The 16,204-nt window shown below is 45.5% G+C and overlaps 1 protein-coding gene across 15 annotated transcripts in view; it reads left to right on the forward strand.

The window, feature by feature from the left end:
- The window catches only part of TMEM241 (transmembrane protein 241), a 147,766-nt gene that overhangs the window by 126,403 nt on the left and 5,159 nt on the right, over window positions 1-16,204 (forward strand). For 10 of the 15 annotated variants that reach the window (XR_008649994.2, XR_010115480.1, XR_010115465.1 and 7 more), the window contains one exon: window positions 4,356-4,420. Coding sequence is in view for 10 of the 15 variants with exons in the window: in XM_055236287.2 (XP_055092262.2) it covers window positions 4,356-4,420 (65 nt within the window). In the remaining 5 variants the exon portion in view is untranslated. Of the gene's footprint in view, window positions 1-4,355; window positions 4,422-16,204 lie in introns of those variants that run through there. The other 5 variants (XM_063616554.1, XM_063616807.1, XM_063616688.1 and 2 more) reach the window with 1 other exon arrangement.

Genomic DNA, 16,204 nt, shown 5'->3' on the forward strand with positions numbered 1-16,204 from the left:
CTGGGGCATAATAGTTAAGCTCTAAACCTGGCAGATTGGACACAGAGTTGGAAATCCAGGCAATGGTCAGTACTCAGTGAAGAGTCCCTCTGGATTATTAGTCCTAGTTCTCTGGGGCATCAGTCAAGGTTCTAGTCATAAGGCCAAGGTCTGGCCAAAGCCAGGCAGCCTAGAAAGCTCCCTTCCCTGGGTTGGAGATCAGAGTCAAGTATGGAGCACAAAGAGGGAGCCTGGTTTGGCTTGAGAGTCAGGACCAAAGCAAGGTCCCACTCAGTGGACTGTGTGGCCTTGGGTGGTTGGGGTGCAGTGAGAGAGGAGGGGAGCAAAGAGGCGGCTTCAGTAGTTCCATCCTCAGTGCTAATACCTGGGGGCCCTGTACCCTAGGTCCCACCACCAGGGGGATCACTCAGGAAGCCCCTGGTACAAATGGGAAAAACAATGCATTCCCCCAACTAGTGCTTAGCAAATGATGGGGGAGATGGCAATGATGCTCTTCAAGGGCTAGGCAGGAAGTGAAAACTGGGTAGATTTTACACCTGTGTGTTTTTGGTAGAATTACTGCTCATCCTGGGTGATCTTGTCACCCAGGAGCTGGAAGTCAGGAATTAAAGTTATGCTTCTTGTCACACAGTCACACCTGTGCATTCCTTTGTAAGCCTCCAAGTGCTCCAGAGTCACAGGGGGCTCTTTTTTTTTCTTTTCCCTATTTTACCCTTTTGCTTTTAAATGCTTATTTTGGGCTTAATGATAAAAGATTTTGTTTCTGTGCTGAAACTACGTGTTCCTACATGTCTCAGAGCAAATTTTGAGCTTTCAAGCACATGAGGAGGCTCTTCCCCAGGGCTGACTTTCCAAGTGAGCAAAAAGGAAGCCAGTACCAAGCCTGTTGCATGTTCATGTGCCCTCCAGGGAGGATCTGAGGCTCAGGTTCTTTTTTTTTTTTTTTTTTTTTTTTTTTGAGACGGAGTCTCGCTCTGTCGCCCAGGCTGGAGTGCAGTGGCGTGATCTCGGCTCACTGCATGCTCTGCCTACCGGGTTCCAGCGATTCTCCTGCCTCACCCTCCCGAGTAGCTGGAACTACAGGCGCCTGCCACCATGCCCGGCTAATTTTTTGTATTTTTAGTACAGACGGGGTTTCACCGTGTTAGCCAGGATGGTCTTGATCTCCTGACCTCGTGATCCACCTGTCTTGGCCTCCCAAAGTGCTGGGATTACAGGCGTGAGCCACCGCGCCCGGTCGCCTCAGGTTCTTTCCACCCTTTGTCAAATGTGACTGAGCCAGGCTCTGCGGCACTGACCTTGGTCCTGGGATGGCTTCCAAGTCTTTGACCTTAAGAGTTCACAATGCAGAGAGGGGAGATAGGCTTGTAAACAGATCACTGATTAATAGGACGGTAGTGGGGCATCACACAGGTAGAAACCACGTGCTGGGGAGAGAACACATCATCCTTTCAGAGGAGTCTTGCCTGTACCGAATAGATTAAAAATGGGCCCGTCCAACCCCACAGTTGTCCCACAGTGCAAACAACTTCAGTCTACATTCTCTACAGAAATAAGATAAAGGGTCTCAGGCAGCAGCACACTTGTTCCTTGGGTGATAAAACTTTTGAGAATTTTGAATTTTAGAAAGGTGGCTCAGGAGAAGGCAGGGGACTATACAAACATTTCCAGGAAGCGGCAGATGGCGAAGGCACTGGAGTGGCTGCTAAACCAACCTTCTTTTCAAGTAAGGGCTGGTTTAAAATTTTTAAGATGTGTTTTTTTTTGGCAAAAGGTGCATTTCAGAGAAATGAGCAGACCAGCTGTCTATCTCATGGCAGACAGGATTCCTCCTAAGCTAAAGAGGCTCACAGAGGAGCAGAGGCACAAATCCCAGGCTGTGGGTGTGGTGGGGGCAGGACAGTTGTCCCTTTTTACCAGCTGGACTGAAAGTCACCTGAGTTAGGCAGTCAGAGAACAAGGAGAGAAACCAATCAAAGAAGGCCTTGAACAGCTGGTAAAAACAGGTAAGGACGATAAAGACAGTGGTGAGGACATAGAAAAGACAAGTTGGGTCCTTTATAAATCAAGCGAAGTGTTCCATTATGCGGAGCTGCCAGCACAGCCAACATCCATCAGTGGGACGGAGCCTTTCTCAGCAAGTCCAAGAAATACATCTCCATTGGCACCATCCCAGGCCATGTCTAAGAAGTTGCAAAAGGAAAGAATGACTAACAACATAGTTAACTTTAGTCAAGACTAATGAAGGGGGTGGGGGGAATGAAGAGAAACATAACAAAAAAGGAAGGTAATCAAACAGGCACAATGTAAAATATTTCTTCAAACAGCTAAATATTAATGAATTGGGAGACCTAGATGAAATACATTTTTGGGAAAAGTGAAAATGGAAAATATGCAACAATGAGAAAGAGAAGACTTGATTAGGCTAATAGCTATTAAAGATCACCCCCAGCTAGGAGATCTAGGTCCAGGGGCCTTCAAGTCAGGGGTGTAACTTTCAGAGTCAAGATCATCTATAACTGTTGCAGGATAATAAGCGGAGAAGCTGATGAACTCACTTATGTGGTTAGTACAACATTGTTTCCAAGACCAGACAATTGCATTGAGAGGTAATAACATTTTAGTCCACTTCATTTATGACTATAGATGCGGAAGTCCTAAATTAAATGTTTAAAAAAAAAAAAAAAAAAAAAGGGCCAGGCACGGTGGCTCACGCCTATAATTCTAGCACTTTGGGAGGCCAAGTTGGGTGGGATTGCTTGAGCCCAGGAGTTCAAGACCAGCCTGCGCAACAAAGTGAGACATTGTCTCTACAAACAAATATTTAAAATTAGCTGGGTGTGGCAGTGTATGCCTATAGGCCCAGCTACTCGGGAGAAGTGCTTGAGTCCTGGGAGGTCGAGGCTACAGTGAGCTGAGATCGCGCCACTGCACTCCAGCCTGGGCGACAGAGCGAGACCCTGTCTCAAAAAAAAAAAAAAAAAAAAAGGGAAAAGAAAAGAGGGACATTCATCATGCGCATCAGCTCAAAAGTTGTCATTCAATATGATCTTTAAGAAAAAGCCACCACTAGTCTCCACTTAGAGAAATCTCTTTCCCTATCCTTTGTATTCTTGTAATTGTCTCTCTGGCTGGGCTTCTACTTCTTTATTGCCCCTGAGGACAATACCCAGGTCTTTTTTTTTGTAGTCAAGGTTTTTGCTACAAATCAATTAAAGCGAGGCAGAAAGTGACACCAAATGACTTAACTACAAAGAAAAGTTCCAAAATCTCACCACGTTTATATCCTATCATGAGAGTTCTGGATTTGTAGTTCCAGACTTCTTTCTGAGATGGTAAATGAGTGACGATGAGGTTCATAAACATACTCCTTCCTTCTGCTTGTCTGTCTGCTGCCTTACTCCCAGCTTGGAGACCCAAAGAGGCCTCCAAGACAGCACATGAAATCCCCCTGAGGGAGATGATAGCTGAACCTCTCCCAAGGCGGCCTACATCCCACCTCTCACTGCAAGAAAACAGTTTCTTAAGTTTACCTTCCCCATGGAAGCTGTTTTGACCTGCAGGATGCGGAAGACTGGAAGCCAGAAACATCTTTCCTTAAGCAGACATTCCAAGTGTAGACAGAGCTGGGCCACTGGTTCACACACACTCTTGGTGCTGAGGGGTTCGAGGCACTTCTAGGGTCTGAGTCCTGTGGCTGCCATTCCTGAGACACTTTTCTGGAATTTCCAGCCTTGAGAGATGTGGAGGTAACCTCTTCCCTCTCCTCTGGCTTCTAGATATTTGCAAATAATTAGTTAATGATTTAATCACTCCTTTCCCCAGGATGCACCTGGTTTCTTAGAATGTGTGTCATGGATCAGAAAGATGGGAGCATTAGGAGAGGACGGAGAGATGGTGCATTGGACAAAGGCTGGGTGACAGAAAAGTTTTTGTCTGGAGGATCCGAGAACAGGTTAATGAGCACATCTGACCTTGGAGACGAGTTCTGCACTGCTGAGACAAAATGGAAATGAGTTTTCTTAATATACCCCTTCCCTGGAGAGAGATGAGGGCGGCCTTGGCTGTGCGCCTCCCTTTTGAAGAATTTGGAAGTTAAATGCTTCTTTGAACATTCTCACCTCCAAAACAGACTAAGACTTAGCCTTTTCTACACCAAATGCTTGGCTCAGAGGCGCCACTAAGTACAGGGGGCTGACTAGGAAGCGTGTGGGGGAAAAGGACATGGGAAGTGGAAAGAAGTGCCTGATGGCAGGCATCCAAACTCAGATGAACTAAGCTTGTGAAAAAAATGACATTGGAGGTTTCCAGAGCCCTGCTGGTGTGATGACCTTTTGTTGAAATTATTTCTACAGATAATCACAGCTGGCTTATCAATATTGCTGTTTGATGCGATCCTGACCAGTGCAACCACAGGATGGTAAGTCTTTTGCATAGAGAGATAAAGTGCCAATTAGTTACTGAGTTTCATCAGGATACTAAATTTTGCTCTCAAATGTTGCAGAAAGGGAGTGTGCATTGGCTGTATATCTCCATCCAAATGTAAATCTCATATTAGCGAAGCTTTCTTTAAAAAAAAACTTTTATTGACCTATAATACAAATTCAGAAGAGTGCATATATCATAAATATACTACTTGATGGATTTGTACAAACTAAGCATTCTGTATACCATAACCAGCATCCACAGCAAGAAACAGAACATCACCCTCACTCATCCACCCCAGCGCAGCCACTGCTGGTCAACCACTATGTGTATATATATGTATGTATATGCATAATATGTATAATAATATGTAATGTTTAGTAAACCACTATACACACACACACACACACACACACACACAATCAGCCCTTTGCATGAACAGGTTCCAGATCCTCAGATTCAACCAACTGTGGGTCAACAATGTAGTTTAGGCCTGCAATGGTTGCATCTGTACTAAACATGTACAGACTTTTTTTCTTGTTATTTCCTAAACAGTACAGTATAACAACTATTTACATAGCATTTACATTGTATTTGATATTACAAGTAATCTAGAGATGATTTAAAATATACAGGAGGATGTGCATGGGTTGTAGGCAAACACTACACCATTTTATATAAGACTTGACAACCCATGGACGTCCTGGAACAGATCCCCTTTAGGTATTGAGGGGCAACTGTATACACACACACACACACACACACACACACACAGAGAGAGAGAGAGAAAACGTGCTGTGTTTGGGTATCTTTCCATTTTTTGATTTTCCATTAACTTTCTCTCAGATAAGCTCCAAATGATCCTATTTAGAATGCACTACCCATTTGCATAAAGACAGCACACCTCACTAAGCTATCTGAGCAGAGACCAGAAGGAAGTGAGGGAGTGAGCCATGGGGATGCTGGGGGACAGCGGTGCCAAGGGCTGGGGAGGAAGCAAGAAGACCAGGGGCTCTTGCCATGATCTAGGTGCAAGATGATGATGGCTGAGAACCAGCTGATAGCAGTGGAGGTGGGGAGACGTGGTAGGATACCTGAGGCACTAGGATTTGAGAGAGGGGAGTCTAGGATGACTTCTAGGTTTGGGGTCCGAGCAACTGAAAGAATGAGGTTGCCTTTACTGAGATGGAGAATGTTGTGTGAAGAGCAGGGTTTGGCAAGGTGGTGGTGGAGGTGTATCGGGCATTGGTTTGAAGGTATGAAGGCTGAGGTGCCTGTTGGACCACAGAGTGGAGATACAGGAATAGGTCGTTCGCCAAATCAGCCTGGAGATCCAGGGAGGGGAGAGCCTTTCTGTGCCTTGGCCACAGCGCGCATGTGTCTCTTCAGGGCTTCTGGGCCTGTCACTTCGGCCCGGATGCCTTCCTCCCTGCTTTCAGTTGGCCACTACTGCTCATCACCCAGGCCTTCAAATTGAGGTGACCTCAGAGAGGCTTCCCTGGCCACATCCTGTGCAAGCCCTGCTAGCTTTTTCCTGTCGCCTTGCTAATTTCCTCCCTGACCGTTCTGACTGTTGTGACCAGATTCGTTCCTTTCTGCCCATTAGGGTCTGCCTCCCTCCCGGAAGCAGTGCGCAGGACCCTGGGGGTATGCAGGAGACAGCTGGGTGTGGGGTAGTGTTCAGCAGGGCAGACCAGGAGAGGCAGGCTCTTCAGAAGGATGGCTGAGCAGGGCAGATGGGGACAGGCAGGCTCTTCAGAAGGATGGCTGAGCAGGGCAGATGGGGACAGGTGGTTTCTTCAGAAGGATGGCTGAGGCAGGGGCATGGCTGTGGGGAGACACAGTGGGGACTCAGAGTCCCAGGAGGTAGGTGTGGCCATTGTGATGGTAGCTTCAGGACAGACCTCCTGGAAAAGGCCACACTGCCCTGCCCCATAGCCCTCAGAGCCCGTGACTCACAAGGGAAGTTTGGGCCATGACTAACACAGGGATGCACAGAGAAAGTACTACTGTTGGAGAGGACCCAGCTGTGACCAGCGCCCCAGGCTTGCCGTCCGCTCAGGCCTCAGAGCTCTCATCTGAGACAGAAAACAGGCCTTCTGAACTTATTAGGACCATGTGCCTCTCATTCAAGGGCCAGCTGGTTATGACCACATGAGGACAAGAATGAAGCGATCGGGTGGGTTTCACCCCTGAACTCTCTACACAAGACCTGCCCATTGGAGAGTTAAGAATGTTATCTATTCTGATTACTAATATTCAAACCAATAGGTGATTGTTACCAAGGGTTTGGGTTGTGGTCTGCAGGGAAGGCGAAGGTGAGGGAGGAAGTAATGGAGAGTTTAAACGGTTAAAACAGCTCATTGCTGATGAATAGGCGTGCTTTAATTTGGGGAATATGTATGTATGTATTTTTAAGCAATAGAGTAATGCATGCTATTTATAAGACATTTAAAACAATACAGAAATATATCAAGTAAAAAGCGAAAGTCGCTCATCCTTCACTCCCTCAAACTCCTCTTGCCAGACGTCACTACGGTTCGGTTGAAGGGTGAGAACAGTGCTGCATTTGGCCAGGCATGTGTAACCCAACAGAGGTGGACTCTGTTCACTGTAGGAGGTGTTAGATCTGGGGGCCTAGCCACAACAGTGTTTCTGAAATGAAACCACACTGAGCAGCCCTCACACACATCACACATAAATAGTCTATTCCTTGGGCTGGTGACAAAGTTTTGTTTCCTTCCCTGTGACCAGGGGCAGCCTGGCCTCAATCCTGGATGCTGCACATTATGTAGAAAAATTCACATTTGTTGTTGCTGCTCACTGGTCTTCTGTCCTTTGTTTTAAAAAGGAAAAGAAGCCTAGGACCGCTTTAAGATCATGCTTATTTCCATTCTAGTTCCTATATATTACTTGGCAGATTTTTTCCCCCCCACGGAATAGCACTATAAAATTGAAGTGCAGGCAAATTTTGGAATAGGTTTTTACATTTCTTTACCAGTATTATCAGGAAAGAAAAAGCATAGTATTGCTTAGCTTTGCTCAAATATTGCCTGACTCTAGAAAATAAGTATTTTAGCTGGGTGCAGTGGCTCACGCCTGTAATCCTAGCACTTTGGGAGGCCGAGGCAGGTGGATCACCTGAGGTCGGGAGTTCGAGACCAGCCTGACCAACATGGAGAAACCCTATCTCTACTAAAAATACAAAATTAGCCAGGTGTGGTGGCTCATGCCCGTAATCCCAGCTACTTGGGAGGCTGAGGCAGGAGAATCGCTTGAACCTGGGAGGCGGAGGTTGCGGTGAGCCGAGATCGCGCCATTGCACTCCAGCCTAGGAAACAAGAGCAAAACTCCATCTCAAAAAAAAAAAAAAAGAAGAAGAAGAAAGTAAGTATTTTTTTTTCCATGCCTGCAATCAGAGTAGTCCTAATAGCTGATCTTTCCACTTCCTTCTTCTTTTTTTTTGCATTTGTTTGCAAGTTGGACCTGCTGAGTTGTCACTTGCTTAAGTCAAGGACCACCATGCTGGCTGGTGGGAGTCAGCACTGGTACCCAGGTGTGCCCAGGACAGCCTCCCATCTCCCAGGTGGCCTTGGATGCTGACATAGCCACAGAAACAACAGTGTTAGAACATCGGTAGGAGATTCATATGGGATAAATGTGAGGGGCAGGACCAGTGGCCCTGTGGAATACCATGATGGGGAGTCTAAGAGGTGACCTTGCATCTCATGTGGCCTTGGGCTGGAAGGGGTTCCTTCAATAAACAGACATTTACCAGGTGCCTCATATGTGCCAGGAACCATCTTGGGTAAAAGTCAAAAATCACTGCCTCTGTGGTGTCTGTAGATGCTCATTGCCCTGCCTGAGGGCAGGTCCATATCTAAATCATCCTAGATGGACAGAAATGAATGGTTTTGCTCACTGCACTCAGAAAATGGGATTTCCACCCTTTCTCAGGAGTGCCAGTGAGGGCATTTCCTGCCCCAAGAAGACAAATGGAAGGAAAAATTAGGAAATGTTCCTACACCTTCCTCTTCCTCCTCCTGTTATGTCTTCCTCTTCTTTTTAATAGTAATAACTAACCATTTATTGGGCAACTACTGTGCCTCAGACATTTCTTACATTAATATTATCTCATTTACTTTTACAACACTTTTCCAAGTCATCCATATTTTAAAGATGAAGAAGCTGAGGTCCAGAGATACTTATTTTCCCAAGATTTTATTGCTACTAGGCAGTTGGACCAGGTTTCAAACCCAGGTCTGTGTGTACAAAGCCCTGTAACCTGCCAGAACTGAATTGAAAAACACCAAGGATTTACAGCAGTGTAGATAATGTCCAGGCGGAAGCTCATGAGGGAGCTGTAAGGGAAAATGGCTTAAATGTTCCCCGTCCTACCACTGTGATCCTCCCTAAAGAGTATGTAGATGACTTGACAGCAGAGGAAACAAACAGAGCGTCACCCAGCACAAGACAGTCCTAATTCCTGTTCAGGGACTGACAGCAAACTAAGAATGTCCAGTAGACATTTTTAGGGAGGAAAATCTCATTGTCATAGGTTTTTTATACCATAGCTATAATTCCATAATATCAATCAGTTAAACATCTTTATTGAATGACTGCTGTATGCACAGTATGTGGAAACCATTAAGAAATATAAGATATCCAACACTTAAGGGGTTTTCAAAGGAAGGGCAAATCAGAAAGCTAATTCATTGGATGAATCAGATAGTAACTGTGTTAATGCCCAGTGAATATGAAGACTGAAGGAGGGAGAGAGGCCAGGAGTGTTTGGAAGGTGCCCCTGGAGCTGGTGTGAACTGGGCCTTATGCAGAGGAAGAGGCTTAGCTGGGCTGAGAGTTGGGGGATGGAAGAGGACTGGGCCCCTCTCACCTGGGAAGACAGGGCAGCCAGTGGAGACTCAGTGATTTGTAACCAGAACTGGGGCTCTGAAGCAGGGAGCTAATCTTTCTCCCCCCTCTTCCTCTGCACCTGTCCTTCTGGGGAGGGGTGATACAAATGGTAGGCAGGTTGACATCCCAAAATCCAGCTGCCCAGAGAAGAAACCTTTATATCCTGAGATATGTATATGTGTACATGCGTCTCTCTCTCTCTCTCTCTCTCTTTCTATATATAAAGAGAATATATGTATTTTATGTATATGTTATATATAATTGATAGATATATAATGTCATTTATATATAATTCTTGTTTTATATATGATATATGTTATATAACAAGAATTATATATATTTTATTATATTAATTACATTTTATTATATGAATTATGTATAATTATATATAATGATATGTTATATAAATATATATATATAAATTCTTGAGACTTTTCCCCAAATTTCTGTATCCTTAACTTTCATAGTGTTTGTCTAAATTCTTTAATTTTTTTTTTTTTTTTTTTTTTTTTGAGACAGAGTCTCACTCTGTCACCCAGGCTGGAGTGCAGTGGCGCGATCTTGCCTCACTGCAAGCTCTGCCTCCTGGGTTCACGCCATTCTCCTGCCTCAGCCCCCCAAGTAGCTGGGACCACAGGCGCCTGCCACTGCGCCCGGCTAATTTTTTGTATTTTATTTTTTTAGTAGAGACAGGGTTTTACCGTGTTAGCCAGGATGGTATTTTATGTATTTATTTATTTATTTATTTATTTTTTTGAGATGTAGTCTCGCTCTGTCACCCAGGTTGGAGTGCAGTGGCACGATCTCGGCTCACTGCAAGCTCCGCTTCCCAGGTTCACGCCGTTCTCCTGCCTCAGCCTCTCCGAGTAGCTGGGACTATAGGCGCCCGCCACCACGCCCGACTAATTTTTTGTATTTTTAGTAGAGACGGGGTTTCACCGTGGTCTCAATCTCCTGACCTCGTGATCCGCCCGCCTCGGCCTCCCAAAGTGCTAGGATTACAAGCGTGAGCCACCGCGCCTGGCCTTATTTATTTTTTTATTTTTTAAACACGGGGCCTCTCTATGTTGCCCAGGCTGATCTCAAACTCCTGGCCTCAAGCAATCCTCCAGCCTCAGCCTCCCAAAGTGCTGAGATTACAGGAGGGAGCCACCACTCCCAGACCAGCCTAGCCTAAATTCTTTTTTTTCTTTTTTTTTTCTCTGGAGATAGAGTTTTGCTCTGTCGCCCAGGCTGAAGTGCAGTGGCGCAATCTCAGCTCACTGCAACCTCCATCTCCCTGGGTTCAAGCAATTCTCATGCCTCAGCTTCCCAAATGGCTGGGATTACAGGCACACGCCACCATGCCCGACTAATTTTTGTATTTTTAGGAGAGACCAGGTTTTGCCATGTTGGCCAGGCTGGTCTTGAACTCCTGGCCTCGAGTGATCCACCCGCCTCAGCCTCCCAAAGTGCTGGGATTACAGGCGTGAGCCACTGCGCCCAGTCCCTAAATTCTTGACAATATCTTTCTCTCTTACAAGTAAGCCTGCATTGACCATATTTTGTACAGAATTTTGAAATGAGCCAAAGAAACCCAGGTATTGAACTGAACGTGAGAGCTAAGAGTGAGACAGCTCTCCGGTGTGAGGAAATGCTGAGTCGGAATAGTAAGGAAGCAGGCGTCTGTAAGAGGCTGTCTCTGGGCTGTTTCACATCCTGTGAACTTTATGGTATGCCCTGAGAAAAATGGAAAGAAAGGCTGTGTGTTCCCAAATCAAGGAAACAGAATGTGTGATTATTGCAAAAGGAACCTTGACTTTGGAATTTCCTGATTTTTGAGGACTCCTGAGGTTAAAGATGGTGTGTTTTCAGCCTGAAAGAATTTTCCAACCACAAAGTGAACCACCAGAAGAGTGGACTGTGCAAGACACAGAGCTGGTCTGCCTTGTCCATGTACTAGGCGTGTTCAAGCGTGGCTGGGTGACCAGCTCTCAGAGCCCAGGCAGAGGCGGCGGCTGATCCCTGCGGCATGGGACTTTAAACTGATCAGAAGTCACAAAGGGCAGAGGCTGCAGGCCTGTTTTGTTTGGACCTATTGTGTGTGCTGGTATAGTTACTATTTCTTGTCATTTGCTTTTCAGATTTTAAGTTAGTCATCACCATTTTGAAATCGGGTGATTTCCTCATACAAATCCAGATTTCCAGATTCTTTTGAAAATGTGGAGCAGCTGTTAATGTTGGGCCTGCATTTGCACACAGCAGCAGTTGCTGGAATGAATAGAGGCTGCCTCCTCATGCTGGCGTGGGCTCTCCAATCCACCATGGGCTCCACCACCCTGGCTGGCTGAGGCTGGAGGACCCTGCTCCAGCCAGTAGCCTTGCATCCGTATATTTGTATATTCGTGCATTCCACCAAAGGGCTGGGCTGGGCTCTGAGACTACAGAAGGAAGCAAGGCACATTCCCTGACTCCAGGGAGATCACCGTGTAGGGGATAAGTGTTCAAATATATATGTCATTATCCTCCTCCTTAGATGGACAACAGCTTAGCTACACAAAGTAGGCCATTTGCAGTAGGGCTTCTCACCCAAAGCACTGTTAATATTTGGGACTGATAATTCCTTGTTTTGAGGGGTTGTTCTGTGCCTTGTAGGATGTCTAGCAGCAAACCTGAACCCCACTCGCTAGATGCCAGTAGCACCCCCCCCAGTTGTAACAACGAAAAACGTCCCCGACATTGCCAAAAGTCCCACCCCAGTTGAGAATCACTGGTCTCAAGTTCATGGGGGCTAGTGGAGAAAATGCCATTTGAAATTTCAGCAAGATCTTAAGGAACTTGCTCATCGAATGAGAGCTTTGGATCAGCTCAAGTGTCAGGTCCTCAGCTGCTCCTCCCACCCCCTCTGTGTCTGTGTCTGGCTCCGTAGGCACTTGCTGCACTGAGTGACAGGTGGCTGGTGCCATCTCTCCCACCAGGCTGTGAGCAGCTCTAGGAGAAAGGGTGTGTTTCATTCACCTTTGCGTCTCTAGGCCTAGTGTTGAATACTTGCTGAATCAACACTGAGTGGCCAGCCTTCAAAATATTGTATCCAAGAACAATTATAAACCGAAGTACCCAATATTTTTAAAGTCTTTAATTAAAAACAACTGCTCTCATCCAGCCAATTATTATAAAAACAATCTATTTCAAGCCCAGTAATTTAAATATCCAGATTTCTATTTAATTGTTCATTTTTAATTAACAGTTGTATAGTAATATTAATTCCCTCTATTTCAAAATTCAGCAAAGGAGATTTGAAGCATACAAAAGAGAAAGATACTGACCTCAGAGCAGTATCCTTGTCAAGTGGAATTAATTATGGTGACTCCTCTCCTCTCCCGTTTTATAGACGGGGAGAGTCACCCTTCTCTTTGGAATAGTTTAAGTACAAGGAAAGAAAAGAATAACAAAAATGCAACTTCTTTGTTCTAAAGATTCCATGATCACATTTTTCCCTTTGCACATCATTCACTGAACTTGCCATTGATCGCTGTTTATCAGCCATGAGGATCACTTGAACTTGAGCCTAGCACAAACTTCACCAACACTGAGAGTCTAGAAAATGATCATATATAATCTTTGAGTAAAGATTTCTTATCCCTTTAATTTTAAGGAACTTCACGGAGGCTGCCCAAACCTATGTATAGAAAGAATGAATTTAGGGGCAAAGAAAACGTCCCCCATCACACTCCAAAATGCCTTCGGGATCACAGTGTCTGAAATTTATGAGTTCTCCATTTGAATTAAAAATTTGAAACCTCCTTTTTAAAATTCTATATAAGAAGGGCCTTCTCAATAACGTTGCTTATTACCTCTCCAATTTTATCATAATTTAATAGATTATGAACTCATTCAGCAGGGCCCCGAGGAATGGAGCGTGGGGCAGACACATTGTGGTGAGGAAGAGAGAAAAAGGAAAAAATAGTTTAGGACCAAACTATTTTTAGACCAAATAGTTTGGGACTTCTCCCATCTATATAGATCTATATATAGATCTATATAGATGGGAGAAAGGGGATAAAATATAAACAGTTTAACTATTCATTGAATCGGTATTTATTGAGTGCTGCATTAGGCACAGGGCCTGCAGCCAGGTAAAGGATGCAGCCTCCGTCCTCTGTCTACTGGCTCAACAGGAATTAATTGAATAGCCACAATAATAAATGTAAAATTTAGATGGAGCCTTCAGTCCCTCATAGGAGAAAGAGAAGGGCTGGAGAAATGCTGAAAATAAACCTCTGGAAGAGAAGCTAGTGATGGATATTTCTGGCCATGTGTGCCCTACAATCTGATGTTTATGCCTTGGTTACATGAAGTTTGTTCATTTCAGGAATGATGGGGATTACAAGATTTGCAAACAGTTCAGTCAAGCTCTGACTTAAATAGTTGTAATGCTATTAAGATTCCTGGACCCATGTCAGCCTTTCCTGCTGTTTAGAAAACAACATCAAAGCTCACCTCCCTGGCTCTCCTAACAGTAAACTGAACCAAGGTTTGTTTTCATTTTTAGTATTTACTAAGCTGCTTTGGTGTTTCATAAAGTAGTTCAGGCAAAGGGACAGAATGCAAGGTTATTATACTCCAGCATTGTTCTAAGGCTATGGGAGTAAAAGTGGCAAGGGGCCAGCTGCTACCCTGGTTTTCTCCCTGGTGATTAAGGAGGATTAGTGGAAAGTGTATAAAATGTCCGAGCCTCTGGTTACATTTGCAGAAATAAAACCCTCCCAAACCCAAAGCTCCGTGCAGCCCTCGCATCTGGTCGCAGTGACTCTGCATTGCCCGGGAACTTGGCAGGGTGGCATACATGCTCTTGAAGGGCTACAAGGGGAACGACAATCACCTAAAAGGAAAAGCCAGGTCTTTGGAGGTGAGCCTGTGTGCAAAAAGAACGCTTCCCCTTCACAGTCATGTCTTTTCCAAAGAGGAGAGGTGATAGAACCCCTCAGCATCTGGGGTCCTGAGCTGGACAAGGGACAAGCAGCCTCCCAGCTTCACAAAGGGGCCTCGTTCCCAAATAGGGTTGTTGGGAACTTGAGTCACAATTTCTCACAGAGACAGTGCTGACAATGATGATGACAGATCTAGGGAAGTCCACAGATAGTCATTTGGTTCGTAACATGGACATTCATTCCAGCTACATTCTTGTGAGTTAAATAGGATCGATCAACTTAGTTTCACTGTTATAGTTTTATTTCTGTAGGAAAGAGGAAAGTACATCCCAACTTGGAGTAAGGTACTAGGCATCCATCTCCCTCGGCTCCCTCTTCTCCATCCCCATTGTGGACCAAGTGGGGGACATCCTCTAAGCCCCTCAACCTGACTGACCAGTGTCTCCTGCTGCCTTCTCCCAGAGGCCTTTAATCACCAGAGAGAGGAGATCACGGTGTTTGGGGGGATTCTCCCGGTCTCTAAGCTGAGGAAGGAGTACACTTGTTCTCTCTTGCTCCGGAGAGCAGCTTTGGCCTCACAGGCGAGGTTGTAAGAAATTACTGCTGTAGAGTTAGTGTGATGAAGGGCTGCCTGGGTCAGCGGGGGGGAGGAACATGTCTCAGTCCCCACCAACCCCAGTGGCTTCCACAAGTGAGATGCCCATGGAGACGCATGTGAATCCAGTGACCAGAGCCACTCATCCATGGGACAGGCTTGCCTTGCTCAACAGGACGTGCCCCTCACTAGACATCTTCAGGCAGAAGTCGGGTGGCCTACCGGGAGAACCACCGAGGAGGGATTGCTACTCTCAGAGGGCAGTCGGCTGGAAAATAATAATAATGCTGTTTTAGTGATTGTCCATCATAGGTAAACACAGGGGTGGGTTGCTTCTGATATATTACTTCTAAGCCTCACAGAGACTGTTAGATGCGATCATCTCCTGTGGTACAGATGGAGAGACTAAGGCTGAAAACGTACGCAAGTTCACCTGACTAACAAATGCCTGTGCCAGAGCTTGAATTGGCCTGATTCTGAAACATATTGTTTTTATATTCTCACTCATAGTCAATTCATTCCTATGCTAAAGTGGAAAATGGTGTGAGTTACCTGTATGTCAGGGTCACCCACCAAAGGGACATTTTTCACAGGGTATGTAGCGTGAACAGCCTATGTGTGTGTCATACACTCAGCACCCCAAACGTTGAAGATACAAAGGCGCCATGGCCTGGGTGTGTGTTGCGAGTGAGCATATGAAGGATTGGGGTGTTGGGTAGGCAGATAAGAGAGGAAGGGAAGGAAAGGGTCTGACCAAAAGGGCTGTTGGCAACTCTGAAAAAGGGACTCTCCCAATCAGACACCTACCACCATAGCCCCTTGGTGATGGCCCAGCACAGGCCCCAGAAGACTAACGGAATTCAGATAGTCACCAGACTGTCTACGGTGAGGTTCAAAATAGAAAGTGGAGAGGACTTTGGCTGTATTACATTTAAGGCGTGTTAAAATATTCAGCTCTTCTTCCCTCACTGTCTCCAGTTCTCCCACTGCTTTTTCATTTTCAGATCACTGGCCATGTTTCTTTCTGTGCTGGTGGGAAAATTATGATTTCCAACTTGTATTTTCACCTTTAAATGTTCTGTAGTTTAAATGAAATGAAAACTGAGATTGTCACCTTAAGTTTAAGAGTATGGATACCTGTGTGATTTCCTATCCATCAGCCCAATTTGCCAACAGCACCAGAGGCCTCTATGGGATTGCTCCTGCCAGAAGTCTGTGTTTCCGCTAGAGAGCACTAACCCAGTGCATCACCCTCACCTGGTCAGGATGTGTGGGACACTTCACCTCCTTCCCCAAGGGAAGGTATCGAGCCCGCCTCCCAGCCTTCTCACCTCCCATGTGTACCCGAAGTCTGCCCCGA

The sequence above is a fragment of the Symphalangus syndactylus genome, chromosome 1 (assembly GCF_028878055.3).
Source record: "Symphalangus syndactylus isolate Jambi chromosome 1, NHGRI_mSymSyn1-v2.1_pri, whole genome shotgun sequence".
Taxonomy (NCBI): domain Eukaryota; kingdom Metazoa; phylum Chordata; class Mammalia; order Primates; family Hylobatidae; genus Symphalangus; species Symphalangus syndactylus.